The sequence below is a fragment of the Lates calcarifer genome, linkage group LG7_1 (genome assembly GCF_001640805.2).
Source record: "Lates calcarifer isolate ASB-BC8 linkage group LG7_1, TLL_Latcal_v3, whole genome shotgun sequence".
NCBI classification, from domain to species: domain Eukaryota; kingdom Metazoa; phylum Chordata; class Actinopteri; family Centropomidae; genus Lates; species Lates calcarifer.
The window spans coordinates 13,014,347-13,039,051 of NC_066839.1; the positions used below are offsets into that span (position 1 = coordinate 13,014,347).

General features: G+C 41.8%; 1 protein-coding gene across 1 annotated transcript in view; it reads right to left on the reverse strand.

The window, feature by feature from the left end:
• Positions 1-1,473: 1,473 nt before the first annotated feature.
• Positions 1,474-24,705, reverse strand: part of sgk1 (serum/glucocorticoid regulated kinase 1) — a 36,463-nt gene continuing 13,231 nt past the window's right edge. Inside the window, 12 exon segments of the mRNA XM_018696122.2 lie at positions 1,474-3,001; positions 3,117-3,206; positions 3,313-3,441; positions 3,443-3,469; positions 3,682-3,777; positions 3,887-4,123; positions 4,887-5,018; positions 5,132-5,320; positions 5,460-5,535; positions 5,770-5,845; positions 14,105-14,168; positions 17,270-17,485. Of these exon segments, the coding sequence (XP_018551638.1) occupies positions 2,834-3,001; positions 3,117-3,206; positions 3,313-3,441; positions 3,443-3,469; positions 3,682-3,777; positions 3,887-4,123; positions 4,887-5,018; positions 5,132-5,320; positions 5,460-5,535; positions 5,770-5,845; positions 14,105-14,168; positions 17,270-17,485 (1,500 nt within the window). The 3' untranslated portion in view covers positions 1,474-2,833.

Below are 24,705 nucleotides of genomic sequence, written 5' to 3' on the forward strand. Positions count from 1 at the left end.
GGCCTCTTTTAAAAATGTGCAGTTGCTACAGAGAGTTGAGTTGATTGTGATGTCATGAGAATGGCTGAGGTACCAACCAGAAGGAGCCGAATAATAAATATCAATCAATTCATAAACTTTATGTTTTCAAATGTGAGAAAGGTCTAGAGCACCTGCAGTGTTCACCAGATTTTTTATTTTTTATTTACTGATGTTACACATTGTTCTTGATTTCACGTCATCATAAAACTAACATTGTCTTTAAATCAAACATATATCTATATACATAGCAGAATTTTTCTGTATAATGATTATAAGAAAGGAATCAGTTCAAGGCCTGGCCAGCAGATGGTAGTGCATGATTATAGCTGCTGAGCAGATCTGGGAATATTGCGGCACATCCTCAGCCCAATACAATTCTAAAGACAATGAAAAGAAAATGAAGCACAGGAGAGCTGATAATATGTAGTACACTGATGATGTCCAAAATATTCCTCACTTTTTTTTTGTTTGTTTCGATTGAGTCTCTATCTTTAGGGTCTATCAGCAATAAGTGTTATATTTTTTATAACTTAGTTTTCCCTTTCAGAGATCAAGAGCAGTGGCCAACAATGAGAAAGACGATGATAGTAAAACCTACTGTGACAGAGGCTAATTCGGTGTTTAAATAATGATAGGGCACAGATACATGTTCAGCTGAGGGTAGTGATTCGAGGAGTCTGTAATCTCACATACAACACATGCAGGCTTTGTGTAGATCATCATTTTAGATTAAGAAATAGCACAAAAAGCTCAAAAAGATGTTATCAGGATTTTCTCATTCTGAGAACCACTGATGTTCTATGATGACTTTGAAAAACAACATTCTGCACAATTGCACTTAAGCCATTTTGAACTGGATTTGAACTCTATCAGAAGGAGCCTCTTTGTTATCAACACACCACTCTGCTGGTATCTTACAGAAGACATCATATATATTATTACTGCTTGATTTATCATTCATGCACTTGCAGCTTCTGTTCCTCTGGTGCAATGTAAAGGTTATCTCCTGAACTGGGTTCATTAATATCTTCTTGGCCTGTAGTGGCCTTATCAGTCTATCTGACACCAGCCAATAATTTCCCAGCAAAGAGATCCGTCCATGCACACAACCACACATGTGCATGCATCACAATGATTGTTGTGTAAGGCTGCTGACGCATGGAGAGTGGTTAAAGTCTATTCTACACTAATGTGGGATGACTGGCAGGGGTCAGTAGCTCAAGCCACTTCCAGCCAGGACTGGTAAATGTTTGCCATTTTAGCTTCAGTCTTTACATTTTTTACTTTATTCTATAACTTAATTAATGTGATGTGCTAATTTTCTGCAGACACTGTTGGATATTCGCTGTCAATGTCAAGACAAAATTCTATAAAAATTACTACATAGAACCTGCATATTTCAGAGTAAAAGAAAATGAACATGTAATCAGTTTATCAATAATAAAAAAACTGTTTTAAGGTGTAATAAAGTTAAACTTTTATTGCAAACCAAACATGGTCACATAAATCTTAAACAATTTTACAATTTACAGTACATTTAACATGAATTGTTACATATACATATTTAAGCATACCTTTAGTCATTTTTTGTTCAATATACATTAAAACTAGTACACATAACTCCAAATATACAAACAAACTTAAATACCATCAAACTGCATTACAGCAATATTAAAATGGAATGTTCAGTTTCGATTTGTCAGCCCGGCTGTAGGCCGCCGTTACATTATTATGAGGCGAATGGAAGACTATATGAGGGGGACACAGTTGGCAAGCAGAACTACACAGACGCCTCTGAACACATTACTCTCTTTCTCGCCTAGCAGCAGCAGTGCTCTCTCTTTCCCTCTCTCTCTCTATATCAGCATTACCGTTATTGTTTTATGTGCAAATGAAGATATGAAACATCAGCTGAGTTCCTATGTCTCACGTGTTAAAGACAAGACAGGTGTATAAAATTTAGTGCTACATCGATCCTCTCTGGCGACTTCAAAAGGGAAAATAAACAAGGTGAAATGGCGACACTGACAAACCCCCGAAAAGAGGTGAGTTCTGATGGAGAGAAGAAAATAAAGGCACCTTTGAGAGAAATAAAAGGTCCCCCTCTGTAACATTCAGCTTCAAATGACTCCCTTTTCAAACACACAGAAAGAAAATGAGAAGAAACTAAAGCACCAAAGAAATGAATGTCATCTCCAAGCTACTCATTCAGACTCAACAAGCAGGTCCCCGTGGGTGGTAGACAGAATCTCAAAAGAGAGAAGATGTTTCGCTACATAGATGAAGATGGAATTCCTTTTCAGGGCTGGTACAGTACGGTCCAGCCTTCCTCTTTTGAGAAAAGGTGGAAGTTGGTGTGTGTGTGTGTAAGTGTGTGCTTGTCAGTTGTGGCTTCAGGGTCGAGGTGGTGGGGGCTTTTAAGCTGCCTGAGCTATGTGCAAACGACCTCCACTATCAGGTTAATGGTGGACAATTGAAATCTGAAGTGGAATCTTGGTTTGAGTCCGCTGTGGAAGGTTTGTGCGTCGGTAAATGATGGTAAGGTGGATTACAACCCCAATGAGTCATTTTAATGGCAGGCATCCTCTTGTAGCAAGTCTTCTTAAATGCATTCAAGAGCTGGAGAGATTATGGCAAGTACACGTGTATAAATTTTTGTAGATGCAGTGTTGTTGCAGGGGGTTGGTTCGGAAATGCCCATCATCCTGATGGGAGATGTAGGGTGGGGGTCAAGATGCAGATCCACGGACATGCCACAGTTTATGTCCTGTTAAGTCTAAACCTGTGTCCGTTGAGTGCCTGTGTTTAAATCCTATAGGTAAGAGTCCATAGAAGGGGCATAGGAGAAGCCCACGAAGGCCTCGGCAGCCTCTTTGATGCTGGCTGTGACAAATGCGCTGTCTGGGGAACAGCCGATGGAGCTGGGCACCGGCTCGTCCGTGAACTCAGGATCAAAGTGCCGGAGGTCGTTGGGTCCCGTCTTGGGGGCAGGGGGGAGAGAGACAACAGGGGATTAGTCAGGCTGTATGATACCAAGCCAAAATTGGAAATGTTTGCCATCATTAGCACTTGGGAGTATTTGAAAAGGAACATACCACATTAGGGTTGAAGGGAGGGGTGATCTTCTTGGCATTGAGGTCATCCCAGTTGATGGGAGAGAAGAATACGTGGTTCTTGATTTCAATCTGGAAAAGACAGGAGTCACAATTAATTAAGCAATGGGCTTTAATAGAGACACCATATTAACAAGCGTACAGATACACACAAGGAATCACATTATCAAACACTTACAAAGTCTTCTGTGCAGCCAAGCCTCTTGGTGCGGTCCTTCTGCAGCAGGCCTTCCAGTAAGTGTCTGGCTGCGTTGGAAATGTTGGGTTTCAGCTGCAGCGGCTTGTTCAGGATGTTGTCGTACATCTCCTGCTGTGTTACGGCTGTAGAACGGAGGCTGAGGAAGGACAAAAGGAAACGATTGGCATCTTGGCAACAACGCAGAGCAAGGAATCCATGTGACGAACGCTGATTGTATCATTTTTAAATCATGCACACATTCCTGTGCAAACACGTGGAACACAAATGATGCCAAAGATTTGTTGTTGTTCGAGGTGTACAGTATAACTTAGTATAAAATGATGTAAAGTGAATGTGACTGTTACTCACCAGGCCATAGAGCATTTCATAGAGAACAGCTCCTAAGCACCACCAGTCTACTGTCCTGTCATACGGCTGCTTGTGTAGCACCTCAGGAGCTAAATACTGTGGAGGGGAAAAGGCAAGGAGAAGTGGTGAGAGTCATGCACTGAACATTACAAAGTGCCGTCAAAACACAGAAACAGTAGAGGGCCACTGGGGATTTCATCCTTACCTCTGGCGTACCGCAGAAGGTCGACGTGGTCCCGTTGGGTTCGATGTTCTCCTTGCACAGGCCAAAATCTGTGAGGATGATGTGTCCCTGGGAGTCCAGCAGGATGTTCTCTGGCTTCAGGTCCCTGTAGACGATGTTGAGGGAGTGGAGGTAGCCGAGGGCACTGGCAATCTCTGCAGAGTAGAACCTGGCTCTGGGCTCGAGGAAGCAGCGCTCTCTCTGTAGGTGGTAGAACAACTGGAAGACAGGAAAAAAAGAGAGCAAAGGTTATTCATACATGTATAACTTTCTGAAAAGACAGAGAGACATGCATAGGGATCAGAAATTAGTGCAAGAAAAGGACAGATACAGAGACAGAAAGGAAACCGGATGGGAGGAAATAAAGAGGCAGGAAGGCAACGGCTTGAAAAAGTTTGACAAGGGAAGACAGATGAAACGAGGGCCAGAGGTTGAGCGGGGAGACCAGCGGAATGGAGGGAAGAAAAGAAGGGAAAAAAAGAAGGGAAGAAAAGAGAAAGGGCAGAAGGAGAGTAAATGCGTCCTGTTTCCTGATGAGGCCCATATTTAATCAGCACTGTCTTCTGCTCGTCCAACAATCGCAGGAAATTAGCTCGATTAGACGCACACTGAGTCTGAATGGCGCTGCTAATTTTGGCCCCCGCGAGTCTCTCCCGCTGCCCCCAAACCCAACCCGTGATTTCCTGAGAGGTGTTTCCTTTAGTGAAAGAAAGACTAGAAAAAAAAAAAGACATAGAGCGATGGCCTCTATTCTGCTTCTCATGACAGGATATCCCCTCTGTCTGTATCTGCCTCTGCCTCATCTTTATGTCAGATTCTGAATTTACAGTCCACTATCTCCCTTCCCTCCTTCTTTCTGCTTAAGTTTCCCCCTTTTTTTTCCCCCTCATTCAATCGGCTCCTTCTCTAAATAGCTCAGCTTCTCCCTTCTCCTCTTTCATCTCTGCCTCACATCCTCCTTCTTTGCTGGCAAGCAACTCACCTCTCCTCCGTTGATGTAGTCCAAGACGAAGTAGAGCTTGTCGGCCGTTTGGAATGAATAGTGCAGACCCACCAAGAACGGGTGCTTGACATTCTTTAGCAGCACATTCCTCTCTGACATGATGTGTTTCTCCTGAGGCGCACAAAGAGCAGAGGTTAGAGAGGTTGACAAGGAGACACTTTTTGCTGCATGAGTTCATTTGTGTGCATTTTTCCAGCTGAATGCCTGCGTGCAAGAGCGTTTACCTCCTTCTTCTTGAGAATGGCCTTCTTCTGTAAGACTTTGACAGCGTAGAATTGGTCATCTGTGCGGTGGCGCGCCAGCAGGACCTTGCCGAAGCTGCCCTTGCCGATCACCTTGAGGAAGTGGAAGTCGCTGGGTTTAGCCGAGGGGTTGGAGGACGGACCGAGGTTGATCTGTTGGGATGGGCTGGGCTGTGAGAGGGGGAGCGGAGAGACAGAAGGATGAGAGAGTTAGAGCCATAAAATAACTCCAATATATTAGCAGAGGAAATGTTTGTGCATCTCCACCTACAAAGGAAGAAGTGCACAATTCACTGTTTAGTATACTTACAGGAGGAGAGGGGTTTGTGTTCATGAGCTCAGCATCCTGAGGTGGACTTAAGTTCAGAATAGACTGAACCTCAGGGCTGGAAAAAACAAAGAGTTCAAAGTTAGTTCATCTAATAACAAACTGTGTGTGTGTGTGTGTGTGTGTGTGTGTGTGTGTGTGTGTGTGTGTTTTAAAGTGAATTAGCTGATCTGGGAGTCACAGAGTCACAAAGTGTCTCCTGAGGACAGATTAAGTGGCATTTCTGCTTGTGTTTCCTAATGTTTGTCCTCCAGTGAATGCAGAACAATAACATGAGTCAGATGGTACTCACTGCTTGCAGGCGTAGGAGTTTGTGGCGAGCCTCTGAATGAAGTCGTTCAGACCCATCCTTCTCTGTTTCATAAAAGCTGCAATGCAAAAGAGAAGAAAACAGAAAAAAAAAGGATGTTTAGATCTTTGAACAAGAAAAAGTTGTCCATCCATGTCACGAAGAATCAGCTTTACTATATCCAGTTGTGATTCCATACCGGTGACTAAAGCCACTAGCCCTCTAGATTTCGAGTAAGTCAGGGCAGGCTTCTCTGTTTCTGTTTTGATCGTCATGATGTGATGAGTTCAACAGCAGCTCTGCACTCGTCGGCTGCCCAAAGCCAAAATATAACTTGTCTTGCTTTTGGCTCTTGTTTTATAACAGGCCAGACAGGAGGAGGGTGGAGCTGCAACCCCCCTCTCCAAAACACACCCACGTACACCCCCCCCCCCCCACCACCACCCCCTCCGGTGGGCGTGACCCCCCTTTCGTGCAAACATTCCGTCCTGGTAAAACAGAGCAGGAGAGAATGATCGATTCCGTGCTCGACCAATCAGAGGCCGTTGCGCTCCTAGCGCGTCATAGCCGCGCCTCAAGAACTGCTTGCGTCAAAAACATAGGAAAAAGGGAAGGAAAAAAAAGTTCTTTACCACCACCACCACCAGTCAGCTCGCTGAAAGACTGGGTTGTACTATTTGAACACATGTTTGTGCAATACCATAGCAACTTTGCTTAACATCCAATGTGTCACTCAGGCTCAAACTGTCACCAGGAACAGGGAATTTCCAGTCAACACAAAGCTTCAAAGACAAATCTTAAAGGCTAATGTAATGGCATCCAGCTGTGTCCACTGAGAAACATATGGTGTCACTTAATGTTCCAGGGGATACAAATAAACTGCAGACAGTGCATGTGAAGTGAAAGTGCTCGAGAAAGTTCTTGAATGTAAGGGTTATTCTCCAAGATCGTGACTATTTTTGTCACACAGTATCCATGCTCCCTGGGCGAAATCGCCCCCTGGAGTCTTCAAGTCCTGTACAAATAATCTGATAGCCTCCTAACTGGGCCTATCAGCTTCGCTGTTTGGCCGCTTCTCAATTAAAACGGCCGGGGAGTGGCGCATATCAGGCTGTACAAAAGACGAGAGGGGAGAGCCTGAGCCGAAGGAGGCCCGGTGCCAAGAAAAGCCGCCGGTAGTGGAAAAGTACAGACTGACTGAGGAACTCTTGAATACCATCCAGCTGAGGTTTAAAAAAAGAAGACGAAACCCACTGTTTTAACCTACCGGCGAGCCCTCTCAGAGCAGCCAAAACACATCAATGTGATGATCGAGAATAAAATTATGTGGAAAAACGCCACTCTGCGCTGCGTTTTGGCCGCTGGCACGCGCAAGAGGACAAGGCTAGCTCGGTTAGGCACGGTTATGTAAGGCACCTGGTTCAGGTTTTATCAACACCCCTCGGTGGAATGAGAGTATGTAGGGGGATATCACCTATAAAGGCCAAATTAATTCAAACAGACAACTGATAACCGTGCGTAAAAAAAGAAAGAGCCACATTAAAAGTCCCAAATGAAGCAACCTGCACAATTTTCCAAACACTTAATGGAAAAAGCACCGTGGGAACAATGTAAGCAAACAGCTGTACAATACAGTAGCAATGTAGGTAAACTGCTGCACAATGCAAACTGCATTCTCCAACAATAACCCTGCGTAAAATCACTTAAACCTTCGCACATCCCATTTAATTGCGTATTCTACACCCCAAAACCACATCAGATTCAGTCTCCATGGAAAACAAACAAACTTTTGAGATCTGAAGGAGTTCTCATTCTGACGCCAGGGTTCAACAAGTTGCAAAAAGAGAGAGTCGTAAAGGTTTTCCTGGCACTTTTAACGGACCCCAGTTAGGCATTACCATAGATAACAGCATCATAAATCCAGGTCACGGGATTATGGGGTGAATGGAGCGCCCCCCAAGTATGTCTGCCAGTGCTTTCTTCCCAATCACACAGACACTCCACACAGACACACTAAGTGGGTTAGGGAGCTATAGCTTCACTCTTACAAAAGAGACTATAAATATCACAATAGGCCGGTTACTGCAGAAATGCCATTAAGTTTCACTATAAAATCATTATCGACCCACAGTCTTCCTATAGGAGTATTATGGGATTATTAAGATTTCTCTCCATTGGATAAACCCATCGCTGATGCTTTCAAATGAATAAGCAGCCTACTTACACGTCAAAGCGGTCGTTTTGTCTTTCATATGGATGCTTTATTTCCCGAATCACAACAACACAGGGAGAGGCGTTAGGCTCCTCGGCAGGGAGGTAATCGAACTACACCGCATTCTTCTTCTAGAAGAGTTTCTTCAAGCTGTTTTTTTTCCCCTTTTCTTTTCTGGGCGGAGACGTCCCGCCTCTTATTTCCTTCCACTCTCTTACAGTTTTGTGTGTTTCATGCGATGGCTGGATGAGTGTTCCTCAGGGCGGGAGAGGGGGGGTGCTGCATTCAAATACTCCTCATGAGCTCCTACTTTCGAGTTCAGCCACTGAAAATGTTGCACTGAGCTTTAATTTAATAACAAATGAACAAAAGCAACAAATACTATATTTATTTATTTATTACTGCAGCTACCTCCCATTGAACTGACATGGATAGAATGGTATAAGCTCATGCAATTGATGGATTTTGAACCAAATATTAATTTTATGTGCCTGTAAACTACAAGCAAATACCTGAAGAGAAGTTTTTTTTTAATACAAACATAATGTCAGTGAATGCCTGCATTATCAGATTGGCTCAACACTTCCACATTCATCTGTATTTCACTTGAAACTGCACTTCTCTTTAACTGGTACTTCAGAATTACACAAAGCGAAAACTTGGATTATTGAAATTTCGCCTTTTAAAGTTGGTTTCATCTTCACTACACGGTATGCAGTTTTTTTTTCTCACCATAGCCACCATGCTGTGGCCATTCACCCACTGGGTTGGGAATTAAAGAGTAACCTGGGTTTGGAAATTCACAGAGTTCACATTAATTCCAAGCTGGCAGCTCCCAAGAAGTCAGGGCCGTAATAAATCACGCCCGTCTCTTGATAAATTGCTCTCCCAACTGTTTTGTGCCTGTGTATACACCCAGGTATTTTCACAGAATAAAGCTTGGTTTACTTTAATTCAGTTTAGTCGTAATCTGCCTTTATATTATTGTTTGGATGTTTTACAAAGAAATGTATTATGTAGTATAGTTTTATGTTTTTATATCTACTCTGCACATTCCCTATGTTTTGGTTGATTAGGAATGGAGCAATATTATTTTTTAATTTTTTTATGGATGAACCTTTAAACCTTTGGATATAGAAAAAAAAAAAGAAAAAAATCTTTATTCATTCTGGGAAGTTTCATTGCTCTCATTTTTAGGAATGCCTTGATCACACTCCCACAGTTGCACCCATTCACCCCTGGAAGTCACCCAGCTCCCCCAGTACACAGCCACAGTTTGATCCACCGGCCACCAAGCAAGAGCAGTGGGGGTTTAAGGGCCTTGCTCAAGGGAACCTCAGTGGTGGTAATATGAGGGCAAGTTCTGCTTCTTCACTTTCCCCCCTGAATTCAAAGTTGAGCAAGGGCGAGTGTGTGAAAACGTGTGCGACAGCTACCCCGGAGCGTAATTGCTATTAGGCTGTAGAAATGCACGCAGAGGCAAAGACAAGCAGCGATTAAGACTCATCTACAAATTACACAGAGTCACGAAGATGGCTGTGTATGTGTGCGAGAAAGAGTGTGTGTATTCTTTTTGCTCCTGACCTCCCCCCCTGCCTCTCTCAGAGAAAATCATTGTGCGGCTGCTTGTATGACTTTGCAGTTTTTAAATATAGCCTCAACTTTGTTACTGCTGTCTCTGTTTCTCCCTTGACTCAGGTCAAATCTATTATTAATCTGTCCCCCACAGACACCTGATGCACACACACATTCACACATACACACACACACACATATACGCAAAGCTGGAGGGCAAAACAAACCTTCAGGGAGACATGAACACACACACACACACACACACACACACACATTCTAAAATAGGGAGAGAAAGGGCACATCAGGTACTTCCTAAAATCCCTCTAGGTGTCCAACACACCCCTCCCTCGCTACACCACCAAGGACTTCTCGGAGTTGGTTAGAAAAAGATATTTCTCCTTGAGACAGTGCAGGTTGCAGCGCCACAGTGCTTTCTTTCCAGAGTGCATTTAATCTACGATATCTCACCACCAACACTACAGTAGCAGTCCGTGTGGGACACAAACCGATGTTTCTTATCAGCACTTGAAAGCATCATGAGCCAGACAAGCAAAACCTTGTACATCACACATTGTTTCCTAAAGGAAGAGCAATAAGAACATAAGGAAAGCACAGAAACAGTGCTAACCTTGAAAAAAGTTAGCATAAAGACCTGTCCTAGAAGGAAGCACTAAAAAAAAAGCAATGTAGTTATGAATACTAAAAAAAAAAAAAAAAGAGGCAATGAAGAAGAAGCTACAGTACCTCTGCTGGAGTGTAAGCACTGCTCTGCTGACTGCATCTGTGGTCATAGCCCAGAGTTGAATGAAATGAGGGGAGAGGTGTTGAGAGAAAATCAGGAGAGAGGCAGAAAGAGGGAGAGGGAGCGACAATAACAAAAGCCCCACACAGTGTTTTTCCTTTCTGGCCGTCTTTCCCTTTCTGGATTTACAGGCTGCTTGAGGCTCGGACCACGAACAAGAGGAGGCTCCACAATACTCAAGCTGTGTGATTGCCGCCTCTCTATGATTGTGTGTGTGTGTGAGAGAGAGAGAGAGAAAGAGAGATACTTGTACGTTATGTAACCCCCACTAGTGGCACTGTCATCGTTGCCAAAGCCAGCATTGACTCACACAAACACACACTCCGGGGGCCATTTCGTGAAAGGACGGGAGAGGGGTTCACTGGAAGGCTGAGGTGCAGGATATTAAAGTTATAGTATAAACACAAACAAACACACATACACACACGTGCTTCCCTCAGCCCACCCACCTACAGCTTACCCACACATACACAAAGACCAGCACATGCCCATAGTCACGCTGTCTCCGGCAGATGACATCCATCCGTTAAGTCACGTCTGTCGTCACTCTCCTGTTCCCTCCATCTTGTAATGTCCGCTCTCTGTGCCCCTGTGTGGGGGATGATGAGTGTGTTTGTGGCTATAGTTGATCTGGTGATGAATTTGAATGAGCCTCGGTGGTGAGGAACCAAATGACACTGTTACATAAAGGCCTCGGCTATTCAGAGAGGACAGCCAGGCTTTTATTTTGCCACTGGATACGGTATGTGTGTGTGTGTGGCCTGCTTGGCAAGCGGGGGCTACCAGAAAGTAACCTACTTATCCCTTCACATACCACTGTAGACGGTCATGGTGTGGTTCACTGAGGCTCTACCTGGTTTGACTTAAAACTCTTGAGCTTGCTTGCTAGTCTGTCTGATACGTGTGTGCGTGTTTTAACGAGTGTGTTCGGTAACACTTCGTTGTGTATGTCCCAGAGTTTCATAATAATTTTCTAGAAATTAACTGATATGTAATCAAGTAATTGTATACTCATTATAGGGAAAATGGAGACAGAGGACAGCAAGTATGATTCCAATTAATGAATCCCAATTAACAGTGCAGAGCAGGTCATAGAGTACAACTCATCAGCTGCTTATAGACTCAACACAACCAAACAGTTTCATGGCTCTTGCCTCTTTGCCTCTCTCAGGAATAAATTTCAAATTGCTTCTCTGTCCACGAAACACTGTACAGGTTAAGGAGATTACAGTTTAAGGCATTACAGTTTAAGGCACTTACAATTCCATAAAACAAAGCTTTTCTGTGTGTTCTACGACTTCCATCTTCCATTAAGTATTCTTTGGGGTATTTTATGCCTTAATTAGATAGTGACAGCACAGAGATGACAAGGGGAAAGACAGATGGAGAATGACAAGCAACAAAGGCCCCCCCACAGCCTGCAGGACATGAACACTGTATTTTAACCTCTACAGGCCGACAGGACGCCTGAAAAGTGAGAACATTTCTGCAAAGAGTGGGGCTGTATGAGGGTGAGGATTTGGCTTTTGGATTAAGGCTGGAATTAGGGCAGGGTTGTGATGGTTGGAGATGGGTTTAAAAGACAGGACGTGAATTACATCATTTGCATGTATACTGTATGTGTGTGTCCCTGCATAGGTGTGTTTGCCTGTTTAGCTCTGAAGGACAGGTTGACACAGGTGAGCGATGCGTCATAAATGGTGGGAGAGAAGAGTAAATAACAGCTTCACAAAAGGATCCGTTGATAGTATTTTGTGCAACTGAGAACAAAAAAGTAAAGTTTGAGGACACACACACACACACACAAACTCAGGCTTAGTAATCACATGTTATATAAACCTGTTGGCATTTGAGAAAGAAAAGCGTTTTAAGTTAGTGGGTAAATGCTGATTAGCTACACTGCAGCAAGTTGATGAACATACTAATGTGGTTTAATAAGGGTATCCTCGGCAGATGCTTTGTTACATAAGACAACTCTGTACTTTTTCTGAAAGAACGCAGACATCTTTTACTGTTTGTTCCTCAGTAAAACTATAATTATTATTACTGGATCTATACCTAACTCTCCATTGCTCTCTAGTACTCTTTATGTCACAGCACATCACTGCATCACTATAAACCACTGTGATATGTGACATCCCTCAACCTATAAGTGCTCCTAAAGCCACTAATTGCTGAACTTGGAAGGGCAGGGTGTAACAGCATCACGTCCGAGGTCACAGGAACAGCTTGTCACCAGCTCGGCTAATTGCTCGGATTTCTCTCTGAAAACTCCCATAATTAACAGGCAGACAACTCCCAGTGAAAAACATTTTCATCAGAATGGGGTTCTTGTCGCATTTCTTTTTTGGAGATGTTCCAGCAGACAGCAGGTACCTGCAGATCTGCCACAATATGTTGGACTGTTTGACAGTTCTTGGGCTTTGAGTATTTCAATTTCATGCCTCTTTATACTCTTTATACTGCATGTAATGTTATATAAAATATGTTGCCCTGTGATAGATATATAAACTATACATAAAACAGTCAAAGCTGGCCACAGTGGTAGTAATAACAATCCAATTATATATTGTCTAATATTATAAAACGTAAAGGGGCAAGACTACTTTTGATTCTTTATGTATATTTTGCTGATGATTACATACTTCTATTTAGGTGACATTTTGAATACAGTATTTTATTTGTCATTGAAGATTTTTATATTGCAGTATTACTAATGTAACTTTTGTAAAGAAGAAGAATACTTTTGCCACCACTGAGGATAAGATAAGGATGTGCATACTGTCCGAGAACAGAAATGAATGGTTCCTATGTTGAAAAGCAAAATAATGTTATGCCAATGCAAAACATTAAATCACAATATGTTAATGTTAGTTTTCAGTAGCTAATTATGATTACAGTTTTTAAAAAAAGTCACAGAATTTGATCATTTTTTGAATCCAAAGGGAAAAAAAGTCAGTTTGTTACTAAAACTGGGGTACTGGTAAGCTCATGCACATGCACGTGCACACACATTAATACACTCACGAGAGGAGCTCATGTCTGCAAGATTCCCAGCAAAGCTAAAGGTACCAATAAAAAAATGTAATACTGTAGATAAGCTCTATGCCAAACTGTGACACACACACACAGGTTGTGCTCTTTGGATTGGACTATGATTTCTGGCACAAATAATGGTCACGGTGGAAAATTAGTACAGACTCTTGCCCAGTGGCACACATGCAAGCAACAAGCACAGAAACATACGCAGATGTCTCAGCTGCAGTGAAGTTGTAAACAGAAAAGGTCACTGTGTCATGTGTGTGATGATCAGTCCTGTGTATCATGTCTGTAACTACTGTTTTGCCAGTTTCCACAAAACAACAAATAGTAATCTTGGTTTATGGACAACAGTTATTAGAGGTGGATTAGGGGACGAAGTGGTGAGATAAGGTAAACTTGCAAAGTGTGTATGTGTGTGTGCAGGTTGAATCATGTGGCCACACACAACCATCAGACCCTGACAGCAAGGAAACAACAAACAAGAGAATGACTGGTAGAAGATCATTTTGGATTGATGGTGAAAATAAACCAAACAGAAGATAATAAAGAGAAATGACCCGGGAGTGATGGAAAGAGGTGATGGAGGAAGATAACAGGAATGAGAGTTTGTGCACCAGAGCCGCCTTGTGAAAGATGGATGGAAAAGAGGGAGAGATGGGAGGAAGTGGAAGAATACAAAACAACAGGTTTAGCTGGCGGTGACTTACTGTTGTCGCCAGGGCAACAGTAGCTGTCTGCGTCTGACTCATTGTGGTAGTACAGGTCCATCGCCTAGGAGAGAAGTATGGCATTAGTTAGTAAAAACAACACAAACACTCAAATGACAAAGACAAGCAAATGAAAAGTTGGACATAATGTTGTGTTCCATTCCGTGTTATAGTATATATATAGAGTTAAAACAACTTGTAGAAAACAAAATACTCAATAAAGTGTATTCAATCGTGCATAAATTACTTATTGATGCATTTCCACTGACATTTCAGATGCTGCAAATCCAGTTTTGGCAGTTCTCTTGTTTCAATTCAGTTGAATGGTAAGAGGTGTTGTATATCTTGTGGGAAATGTACAGCCCTTAGGCTCATAACGCCCTTTCAAATGCCCAGTAGATAAACTCAAAAACATAAGCTGAATAAGACACAATCTAGACCAGTTATTCCCAATGTGGGGGTTGGGACCTGGGGGGACACAAGACAAATCTAAGGGATCACTAGATAATTTACAAGACAGGAAAGTAGCCCAAATTATATGTAATTTGTCTTTTTTCCCTGTTAATTCACTTTCTTTTTGGAGAGAAAGTTTGCAAAGCACAGATTTAAGCTGCTTTTTCTTTGCTCTTGAAAAGTTTTGGTGTACTGTGACAAAATGAGTTATGACCTCCTTGAACGGCAGCACCCTAAATCAGCATTTCCAAAACCACTGGTCCCCGAGCCAGACTGGTTCGTGGCCCAGTTTTAGTCGGTTTCCCCCACGTGAGTTGTTTTAATAAGGCTGAGTTTCCAGGGTGAGACTGCTGAAAGTGTGTGAGAAACCCCTGCTCTATAACATGATGAGATTGTCCTTTAGTGAGACTTAGCCCCAGTTTGAAGCTGATCTTACTCAGCTTGGGCTTAAGGTTGTACAGGACACCTGCTTCATGAACACCACAATGTGCTTATTTACTCCCTATATACTCAATATACTATATATGATGAATTGTATCTTATCATGTTTCTTTATCACTGCGTGTGCATGTAGAGTTGTGTGTGAGATTTGATCTTGGACTTGCCCTATTTGATTATAAAAGTCAATATAATGCCTAAATGGCTAAATGGCTCAAAAATATGCAAGTAAATAACATGCACATATGTCTCAATAGCAGCTACTTACTTCTGTCCCACTTTTCCCTTTCACATATACTAAGAGAATAACTGGCAGCTGTCAGCGGACTGGTGGTATTTGCATCTCAGGACATTCCCCTGAAACTGCGCCGCTGTGTCAGATATTAGTTTTTCACGATGTCGTTGTCAGTCATGAGCTTTTCAAAATGGCTCTGTTAAATACAGTCTTAGCCTAGTTTACTATTCCACACCGCAGCTCTGAAAACTTATCGCTGCTCTCAGTATTCTCCCATGGGTGTTTTCTGAGAACAAGACAAGCTGAGGCATGTGTGTGTGCGTGCTTGTGTTATGTTGCAGGAGTTGTTTCAATCTCATCAGTTTGTTTATTCATTCAGAGGCCCTGCTTTCAACCGTCTGCCTATCATGCTGGTCATTTCATCTCTGTATCAAGTCTTAATATAGCTGACAGTAGCCTCGCCTGTCCATCTTCTTCTCTAAGATACACTCACACTCACACACACATGCACACACATCACTCGCTGTTCTTATCCCCTTATACTGTCAATGTGTCTCTACAGTCAAAAGCATTTTACCATTCATGCCCCTTTGTCCTTTCCCCTTGAGTTTCCCACACATCTGTCGTGTCCTTCCCCTCTCTCTCTTACTTCAGGTTGTTTATTGATTCAGTAAAGAGATCTGATGGAGTTGTATCCATAGTGATGGTGAATCTAGGCTTTCTGTTCATTAATATTTCATGGCTGATTTATTTTTCCAAAAGAAGATAGAAAGTTTTGGTTGTTCCAGCAGAGGCAAATAGGGTCAAGGAGAGGTAGAGGCCTGTATGCCTTGACTGTGAGTCACAAGATAAAGCTCATTGAACCGTAAAAAGGCTAGAAATGTTCAGATTTTTCCATTAAAGAAATTAGAACATTTCTCTGGGTGTTTTTGCCTTGCTTAGTATCCATGAAAACACATGGGAAATAAAGATGCAAATGTAGAGAGAGAGAGAGAGAGAGAGAGGTGCGATATTTATTAATGTCAGTGTGAAAAATCTTGTTTTTTATCCATATTTTTGAATGATTCTGTTTTCCTGATGTTACATATTTTGATGTGATATTTTAGGAAACAGTTGAATTGCTAAAATCAAGGTGAGTTAAGCCACTATACTGTTGATGATTTACTATGTTGTGACATAAGAGCTTATTTTCCCAGACATGTTTTTGGCAGTTTTGGTGCCAAACACCTCAGACACAGAGACAAATGTTAAAATATTACTTTGTGCTAATGTTAGCTTGTTAGACAGCTACAGTAAATCACATCATCTTCTTTGCTCCTTCAAACCTCTAATAACAGGAAGAGAAAGATAGTGGAAAAGATGGCAGAAAGCTACAAGGAAGAGAAGCTGCTGTTTAATGGACCTTTCTCTAAGCTGCTTGTGGAGTTCCCAAACTTTTATTTACTTAAATGCAGAATCATTACAGGTCCTACACTGTGAAATAACCTCATGATAATTACAAGTACTGCTGCAAAGGTGGGTCATGTCATGTTGAATAGCAATTAGCACTATTGGTCAGCAGTAAAAGTGGTGTGGCAGTCAGCACTTTGTATTGGCAGTGAACAGAGCCAGTTGATCTGTGGCCAAACTGTAGGTGAATCAGGAAATGTTTATAGAGTAGCATTCTCTACAGTCATGACAACATGCCACACAAAAACTGTACCACCCAATAAGATCATAAGCTGAAATGAAGAGTTAGTGAATGACAAATATAGAGCTGTGCATAGTGTCTCCATTAAGTTACTTCAGACTCAAAGTCCTATGACGTGTTTTCCTTTAACATATTTTCATTATTTTGTCAAGTGCCAGTTGGCGTTATCATATAATTAACATCATATGTACACTGCTAACATCTGCTGCCTCATATAACAAAGATGTTAACAATCCACAATGTCTCTAGGGGTTTCCTGAACTCCCCCATGAAGGACACCTGGAAGTCCCCTGCTTAAATTAATGTTTGCTAACTGTAATTTAATTAGCTGTGGACAGAACCAACTCGCCTGTGTGCGTTGCCGTGGCTGCCAGGTATCCTCCAGGGTGTAGCTGATGTAGGGTCCGCTGCAGATGGAGCACTCCAGCATGACAGGACTGGCCAGGAGGGGCGAGGCGTGGATCCCCCAGGACTGACAACCTCCCAGGTGGACGTCGGACTCTGCTTCCTTCTGCTTGCCCGTGCCGTCGCCGTGATGGCGGGCCAGCATCTTCCACTTCCTGACCTGTGGGAATAGGATCAATTGTGTTTTTGCATTAGGCCAATAAAGCTTAAAACCAAATACGTGGAATAAATGCTTCAATATCTCAGAGAAAGCAGGAGCAAAAGCCCCATTCTTGAGTATTTTGTCTTTCCCTTATAGCTTTTGAACATGGAAATAATCTTTAAGCAGTAAGACTAAAATGCATGTGCCAATGGGGTTCATACTATCTCAATACTCATTTATATCTTAATACAATAAGGCTTTTTCAAGGCTAACAGAGGCAATTTTAATTAGAGTTATTGATGAACCAATGCAAAATATAAAAATAATTTGACCTACAAATAGGTGAAATTTCATAGAAAGAAGAAATCAAGCTCAGCTAAGGAAGTCCTTACAGCTAAAGTCAACACCATCACTTTTAGAATAAAACATTTGAGGCTCATATTTGCATTGCACAGGAGGCAGTGAGTGAGTCAGTCCAAGCCTCAGCAGTAATCTCCTCACATGTGACAGCTGCAGTGACACACTCTCCTGAGAACAATCTTTTACCACAAAGTGTTCCTCTCAATCATCATCTAGCATGTGACTCCCACCACTGACAGAGCACATATCATGCGCATAAAACATAAATACCCTTAGAGCCACTAACACACACACACACTCATACAGAGAGAGGAAAGAGAAATGTAAGATACATGGAACAATGGAAGGTAAGGTCAAGGTGCACATAGTTCTTGAGAAAGGAGAACAGCATAGATGGATGTGTCAGTGACCCAGAATGGCTGTTATGTAAGGTAAATGGTGTCCTTGGCACACAGAGCGGACAGGTTCAGTGACTGCAGCCGTTTCAAAGAGGTCTTATCAAGGCCCCTATCAGTGGCTGCTGCTCCACTGGGCCTCTACCTTACCACAATTTGGCATGAGGAAATGTGTGTGTTTGAGATTGTGTGTGTGTATTGGAGTCCAAACTTGCAACTCTGCAAAAAACTTTCCCAGTGTGTGAACAGTCTTTTCCCTTGACTATGATTATAGCTTGCTGCTGGAAGGACAGTATGGATCCAAATAATTACTGAGGGTGTCAAATACAATATGATACCATTCTATCGTAACAGTGTGTGTGTGTGTGTGTGTGTGTGTGTGTGCAATATGGAGTCTGGTTTAGTCATTGTAGACCTTTTGGTGGCCTCTTATTCTCTCATTTTTAGCGCTGGTCTTAACAGTACACTCAGAAAAATAAAGGTGCTAATTGGAACCAAAAAAGTTTTTTCAGAGTGATGCCACAGAAGGGCTATTTTTAGATCCACAAAGAACGTTTTAGCAAGTGTATTTTATTTTTTAAAGAACCTCCAGAGGCCTCAAAGAACCAAATTTGTTCCCTGTTATGACTTTTCTGATTGAGCAGTTTTAACATTATCCACACATCCATCCACCATTTCTACTCATCCTTCATTTCAATTTATTATCTTTCTCCTTGGTTGGTAGTTGACAAAGCAATGCATAGGGTCAAATGCTATCTCTCACTCTGTGTGTGTGTGTGTGTGCAACCTTTATCTGTGTCTGTTTATTTGGGAAATACTGGAGGTAATACCAGCACCTCTAAAGCTGATTCTTTTCTTAATTACTGTGCTTTCAATTTATTACAACACAAATGGTATATGTATGATATTGTTCTCCATAATTGTTGTCTTCTTTTGAATTTACATTGCCATATTTTTCATATCTTGCATACCAATTTATATATTTATAGTTTCATCTCAAATGCATACATGCATTTACATATTTATTGGCAACTTCAAATTATAAACAAGAGAGGCGTATCTGTGTGTGTTTGTGTGTGACGGTTGTAAAGACTCTTAGTCTTACTCCTTACTTGCTCTTTATTAGGCTGAACTGCACATGTTTATCATGCAGTTTCTCATCCTTTATTATGTGGCCTCTTACTGAGCCTTGTTCCAGAGAAGGTGCTTTCTCTCAGTGGGTATGAAAATATGTGAACAGGAAGTACAACACACACACACACACACACACACACACACACACACACACACACATCTGTATACATACCATGTCCAGAACCCCCCTCCTTTTAACCCCTTTTCCTGCCCTTTGACCTGGTTTTGTGCTACGTCCCCTTAAGACAACAGTCGTCTTGCTATTATTTAGGTTACATAAGACCTCAGCTGTAAGACCTGCCTTTTCACCTCATAAACCCAGGATGTCATATAGCTCAGGGAAATTCTCATACTAATGCCAGGATGTACACATCACCCACACAGTCACATAAATCAAGAAATAAAAACATCACATGCACCATATCCAGACTTCATCAGACCCCTTTCCTCTGTCACCACCTCACTGACCTCCTTAACTGCCCTTTGCTTTCTCTTGTGTTCTATATGGATTATCTTTGAAAAACAACATTTTAGTCACTGTCAAGGTTATGTAAACTTTCACTATATACTTGCCCTTTACTCTCATAACCATAAACATAAACAGTACAGTATAATAAAGCTACGACTCAAGATAGTTTTATCCTATCTCACTGTTCTCTTGGGGAATCACCACACAACTTACACTTGATCAACACATCAAAACATCAAATCTACTGGAGAGACAGTTGTAATGTTGCTGAAGTGTAGTGAGACAACTGACTTTTACGATTATGATTTAGTATTGACTTCAGTTGAGTGTTAGAGTAATGACACCCCTAATACTTAGGTCAGAATTAAATCATTTAGCACCTAGATATGGCCTCTTTTCATCATACATGTTCATCCTCTTTGTCAAAAACCTGGAGCCTGCGTTATCCAGAATGCAATTTGAGTTGGGTCAGAGATTTGATGCGTTATGGTAGTAGTAGCTAACATAGCCTCAAGTGATTAGCCTCAAGCAGGAATGAAGAGTGGGCTACAGAGACCTGGTAATTTCACAGTTTCTAACTCCACAACCTCAGATTTTTTTCATTTTCAAACTTGTTGTATTCAGCCTCCACTGATGCTGACTCATGCGACATCACCTGAGGAAATTTGTCAGACTTTGTGTCGCTCCCTCTGGAGCAACAAAAGGCTTTATGCAATGTTTGTTTTCACACATGCAGACAAAAACAGGCTTTATAACTGAGCAGTCCTAATATATTGAAAAAAGTAGAAGCTTACATACTGCTAATTAGTACTCAACATGACTCAGCCTGTGTAGATCCTTTATAACTGTGATTTACAGTCAGAAAAGTACTGGGTCATCTGAGAGACATGTAAGAGGATATTGGTACACAACCAATCTGTCAAAAATATCATTTTGAGCTTCACTGAACTGGTAATTGCAGCTGCTGTGCTTGTATTGCAAAACATTTCTGTTATTTTGTCCATTCCACAAAGTGTAAGCAATATCTCTGCTTAAGGTCCTTTGCACAATACACAGTAGACAAAGACAGTGTTCATAGCAATGCTATTAGCCAGTCTGTGGCCCTCTATCCTGGTAACCCCCTTTCTGCCTTGTCCTGCTTATTCCCGTCCTGTCCTCCACCAGCTCCCCTTGGTGTATTACTCTACCTCTAACAGGCTGTGTGATGTCCCACATATGTCTGAGCGTCAAAGAGTAATGAAATGAGGGGGAAAGCGAGAGTGCAGTGGAGGGGGGCAACGATAAAGTCAAATGAGGGAATAAGGTGCAAGCAGAGATGTGGAGACAAAAAGGAATATGTTTGAAAGACAAAGAAAATATAAAGATAATCAGACAGAATGAGTGCAAGATAGTCTTCCATAAGCCATCCTATTCTCTGTCAGAGATAAGACTTGCTTATTAACACCAAGGTCACTGCTTTTTCTTCTCTCTTTCTTTTCCCCAGCTTCTGTTCCTAGATCACAAGGATGGTTCTTAAAATGAATGAGTGAGGGGGAAAATCAGATCCCAGTGGGTAGAGAGGCAAAGAACTATGATTCAGGCAGTCCAAATGGAATACAAACAGCAAGTATACAGTATCTCCCATGGGAGATTAAGCCTCAGAAAAACTGTTCAGAGCCAGCAACAGAGAGAGAGAGGGAGTGAACCTGAAAAGCGAGAGCAGGCATCCGAGAAACAAGACAGCAGGACGGAGAGAACTGTAATATTATTGTTAAACAGGGAACCAGACCAAGGGGTAAGTTTGGGATTTCAAGATTGGGATATTGACCCTAAGCTGCTTTCGGGTTTGCGGCCACTTTCATCCTCTGGCATCACACTCGGACTGTTTTCATCTTTAAATCCTGAGGAGAAAATGAGACAAGGTCTCTGAACCCTGACTTTCTGGCAAAGCATTAATATTCATGGTCATCCTACTGTGCCTCAACCCATGCAAGTCGTCTTGGAAATTAAAAAAGCTGCTCTCCCTGGACTTTTTTCCGACATCTTAGCCCATATCACTAGCACTCTCTCTTTCTTGCTCTTTTTCTCTCATTTCTCCGAACAGAAAGAGGAGAATATATCCATGTGGCACAGAGCCTATTTACTGACTGCAGGGGCTATTATGAGATTTGGTTCAGTTTCCTTTGTTTTTACATTAAATCTTACCTCCTGTCTCACTGAGATAGTCATAACAACCCAAACATTTCACATTGCACGAGCACAGTTTGACTATATTGGCTAAAGGTGAAAACATGAGATCACTGCCTTTAAAAACATTGCAAAACATGTTCGCAGAAAAGGCTTGTCTTATTTTAGACAAACAAGCATATACGGATATGCAGTAGTTGGCAGTACTTGGCCTGTGTTGACCGATATCCAACAGGCTTGTTCAGTCCTGAACTGAAGAAGCCTCTTGGGTAATAGGTGAAACGTCTGCAAGTATCAACAACTGAGTCCAGATGCCAACCATTCAACCATTCTTGGTTCCCTCAAAACCAAAAAGGTCAACTTTCTAGTGTTGAAGAGTCAGGAACTCCTCTACGGAACATGAATGTCTGTAAAAAATGTCACAGACTGGTAGCTGTTGAGCTATTTCGGTGACAAATGACCGACTCAAAGGCAATGCATCTATACCTGTGATATTGATGATATTAACATTAACGTTAGGTTCACTGCATGCTAATCTACTAATTTTATATCTTCACTTTGAATGTTAGCTTGTTCCGCTTTTTTGTTGCTACACTCGTTATTTGCTCATGGACTTTCAAGGATTCAGTACGACAAAACCACAGTCTTTAGGCTGTCTAAGACCAATAGGCCAGAGCTTTTTACAGTACAACAGAATATGTAGCAACAAAGTGCAACCACAGTAGCTTCTTGTTGTTGCACTCGTAATGGTGTGAGTCAGCATATTGTACAAGTGGAAGCAGACTAGTTTAACTTGAAGCTCAATTGTCAAGAGTGTGCCATAAGCCCAAAAACATCAGTGCACACAGCAGTTCCAACAGAGCTGGGTATGTCAATGGGATCAAAAAAAAAAAAAAAAAACAGGAAAATTACGCTGCATAGTCAGGGTGCTGCTGAGCCTCAGTAGCACAGTAGTTCTGGCTTTAGCTCTGGAACATCAAGATGGAAGATGGGATTAGCCGAGTTCTCAGGGTAGATTAGAACAACAATAATTCCCAAATTCCCTCACAATGAGACTCGGAAGGGAGGGTGCTCCCTTTTTTCTAGTGGGCCAAGGTCAGTGGAAAGAAAGGGGAAGGGAGTGAGGGAGGAGAGAGGGGGAGCATGACCGAAAGAGGTATTGATGCCGGTGGATCTCCTAGATAATGGAGGGTCTAATCCGCAGGGGGTGGAGAAACTGATTTTTTTACCTTCCTTTCGTGTCTTGTCAACACTCAAGTCACTGGTTATATACTTAATATATCCTACATTACTGACATTTAATATCAGTTAATAGATCTAAACTTATATTATGACCAGGAAAAGAAAAACTGTATAATGTCTCAAAATTATAATTTCTTATTAGTTTCCCTTATCATTTATCATCTATCTAAAATCACTCTTGTATTGAAACCCTGATATGATTGAAAATAAAGCTGTTTTACTTCCTCAAATTACTTCCCTTACATTTCACCATATGGTATGCAGTCATGCAGATGTGTATCTCTCATTACAACACCTTCTCTCTCCCACGATTTCTATCAAATCTGACACAGATGAGTCAGGATGGTTCCTAATCACAAAAAAACTGCCTTACTTTTTACCTCTCTCCCCCTCCCCTGCCCACTGTTATAGCTAGGGTTGGGTGAAACACTACACATCTCATTGTGTAACGACAAATAATCTGGGAAACTGCAGCCAAGGTATGAAGTACTACCACCAGCGCGATGGAAACAAATGCACTGCACCATTTCAGGGATGTGTATATACTGTGTACATCTACTGTGAGCAAAGAGGAGATATCATGCAAGGAAAGCAACTCCAACTCCAGTTTATTACTCCAACCACATTCTTCCACTGTCAGAGTACTTGGCTTTGGAACAAAAGCATAGCAGAGGATTAGCAGTTTTCCATTGCAAGTGTATGCTAAACACTGGTAGCTTAGAACTGCTTTCCAAACCATGAGAGAGCTCCCTCATTTAAATGCTGCTTAAATATGTTTAAATCAGAGGAGAGTCATAACAACAAAGAGGGCAATGGATGATCGAGGAAAATATCAGGGCTGTAAAGAATATAAGACATGATTTTAATAGAGGGACTTCAATGCAGGAATGTAGTGAAAGTCAAGGTTTTCAACAGACAATCTACTGACTCTATCAGGTATTGCCAAGAGGGCAAGTAGAAGCTGGAAGCTGGCCAAACTGATACAAACTGGCTTTATACCAATGCTAAGCTGGCAGCTCACCAGTTTCATTACTAAGCACAGAATCTGAAAGACTCAGGGGATTCTGACTCTTGGCATTTATATGGAGCGAATGTGAATATGTGCTGAGGTCTTTAACGAGGAGGAAAGAAAGTTTTGAGTCAATTAGCTGAACTATTCAAAAGAGGACAAACAGAAGTTTGGAGTGAGGGGCATTTCTCCCTGGTATTGGTACAGTATGCATGACAAGCCAACTACTTGGAAAGGGATTTTGGCTCCCTGTGCTCTAAGTGTAAATCCTTTGTATCAAATATAATTGGACCTTGTGGGCTGTTCCTCTTAATTCCTTCGTATCCCCAGTGGTGACTAAAAACCATTTTGACAGTAATACAATTGCATTCATGGCAAGTACAACTGAAGCTTTTTGCAGGGCTGTGTAACCTGTTTTGTAAATGTGAAGAGACATGGGGCGACAGTGTTCACCACTTCACTG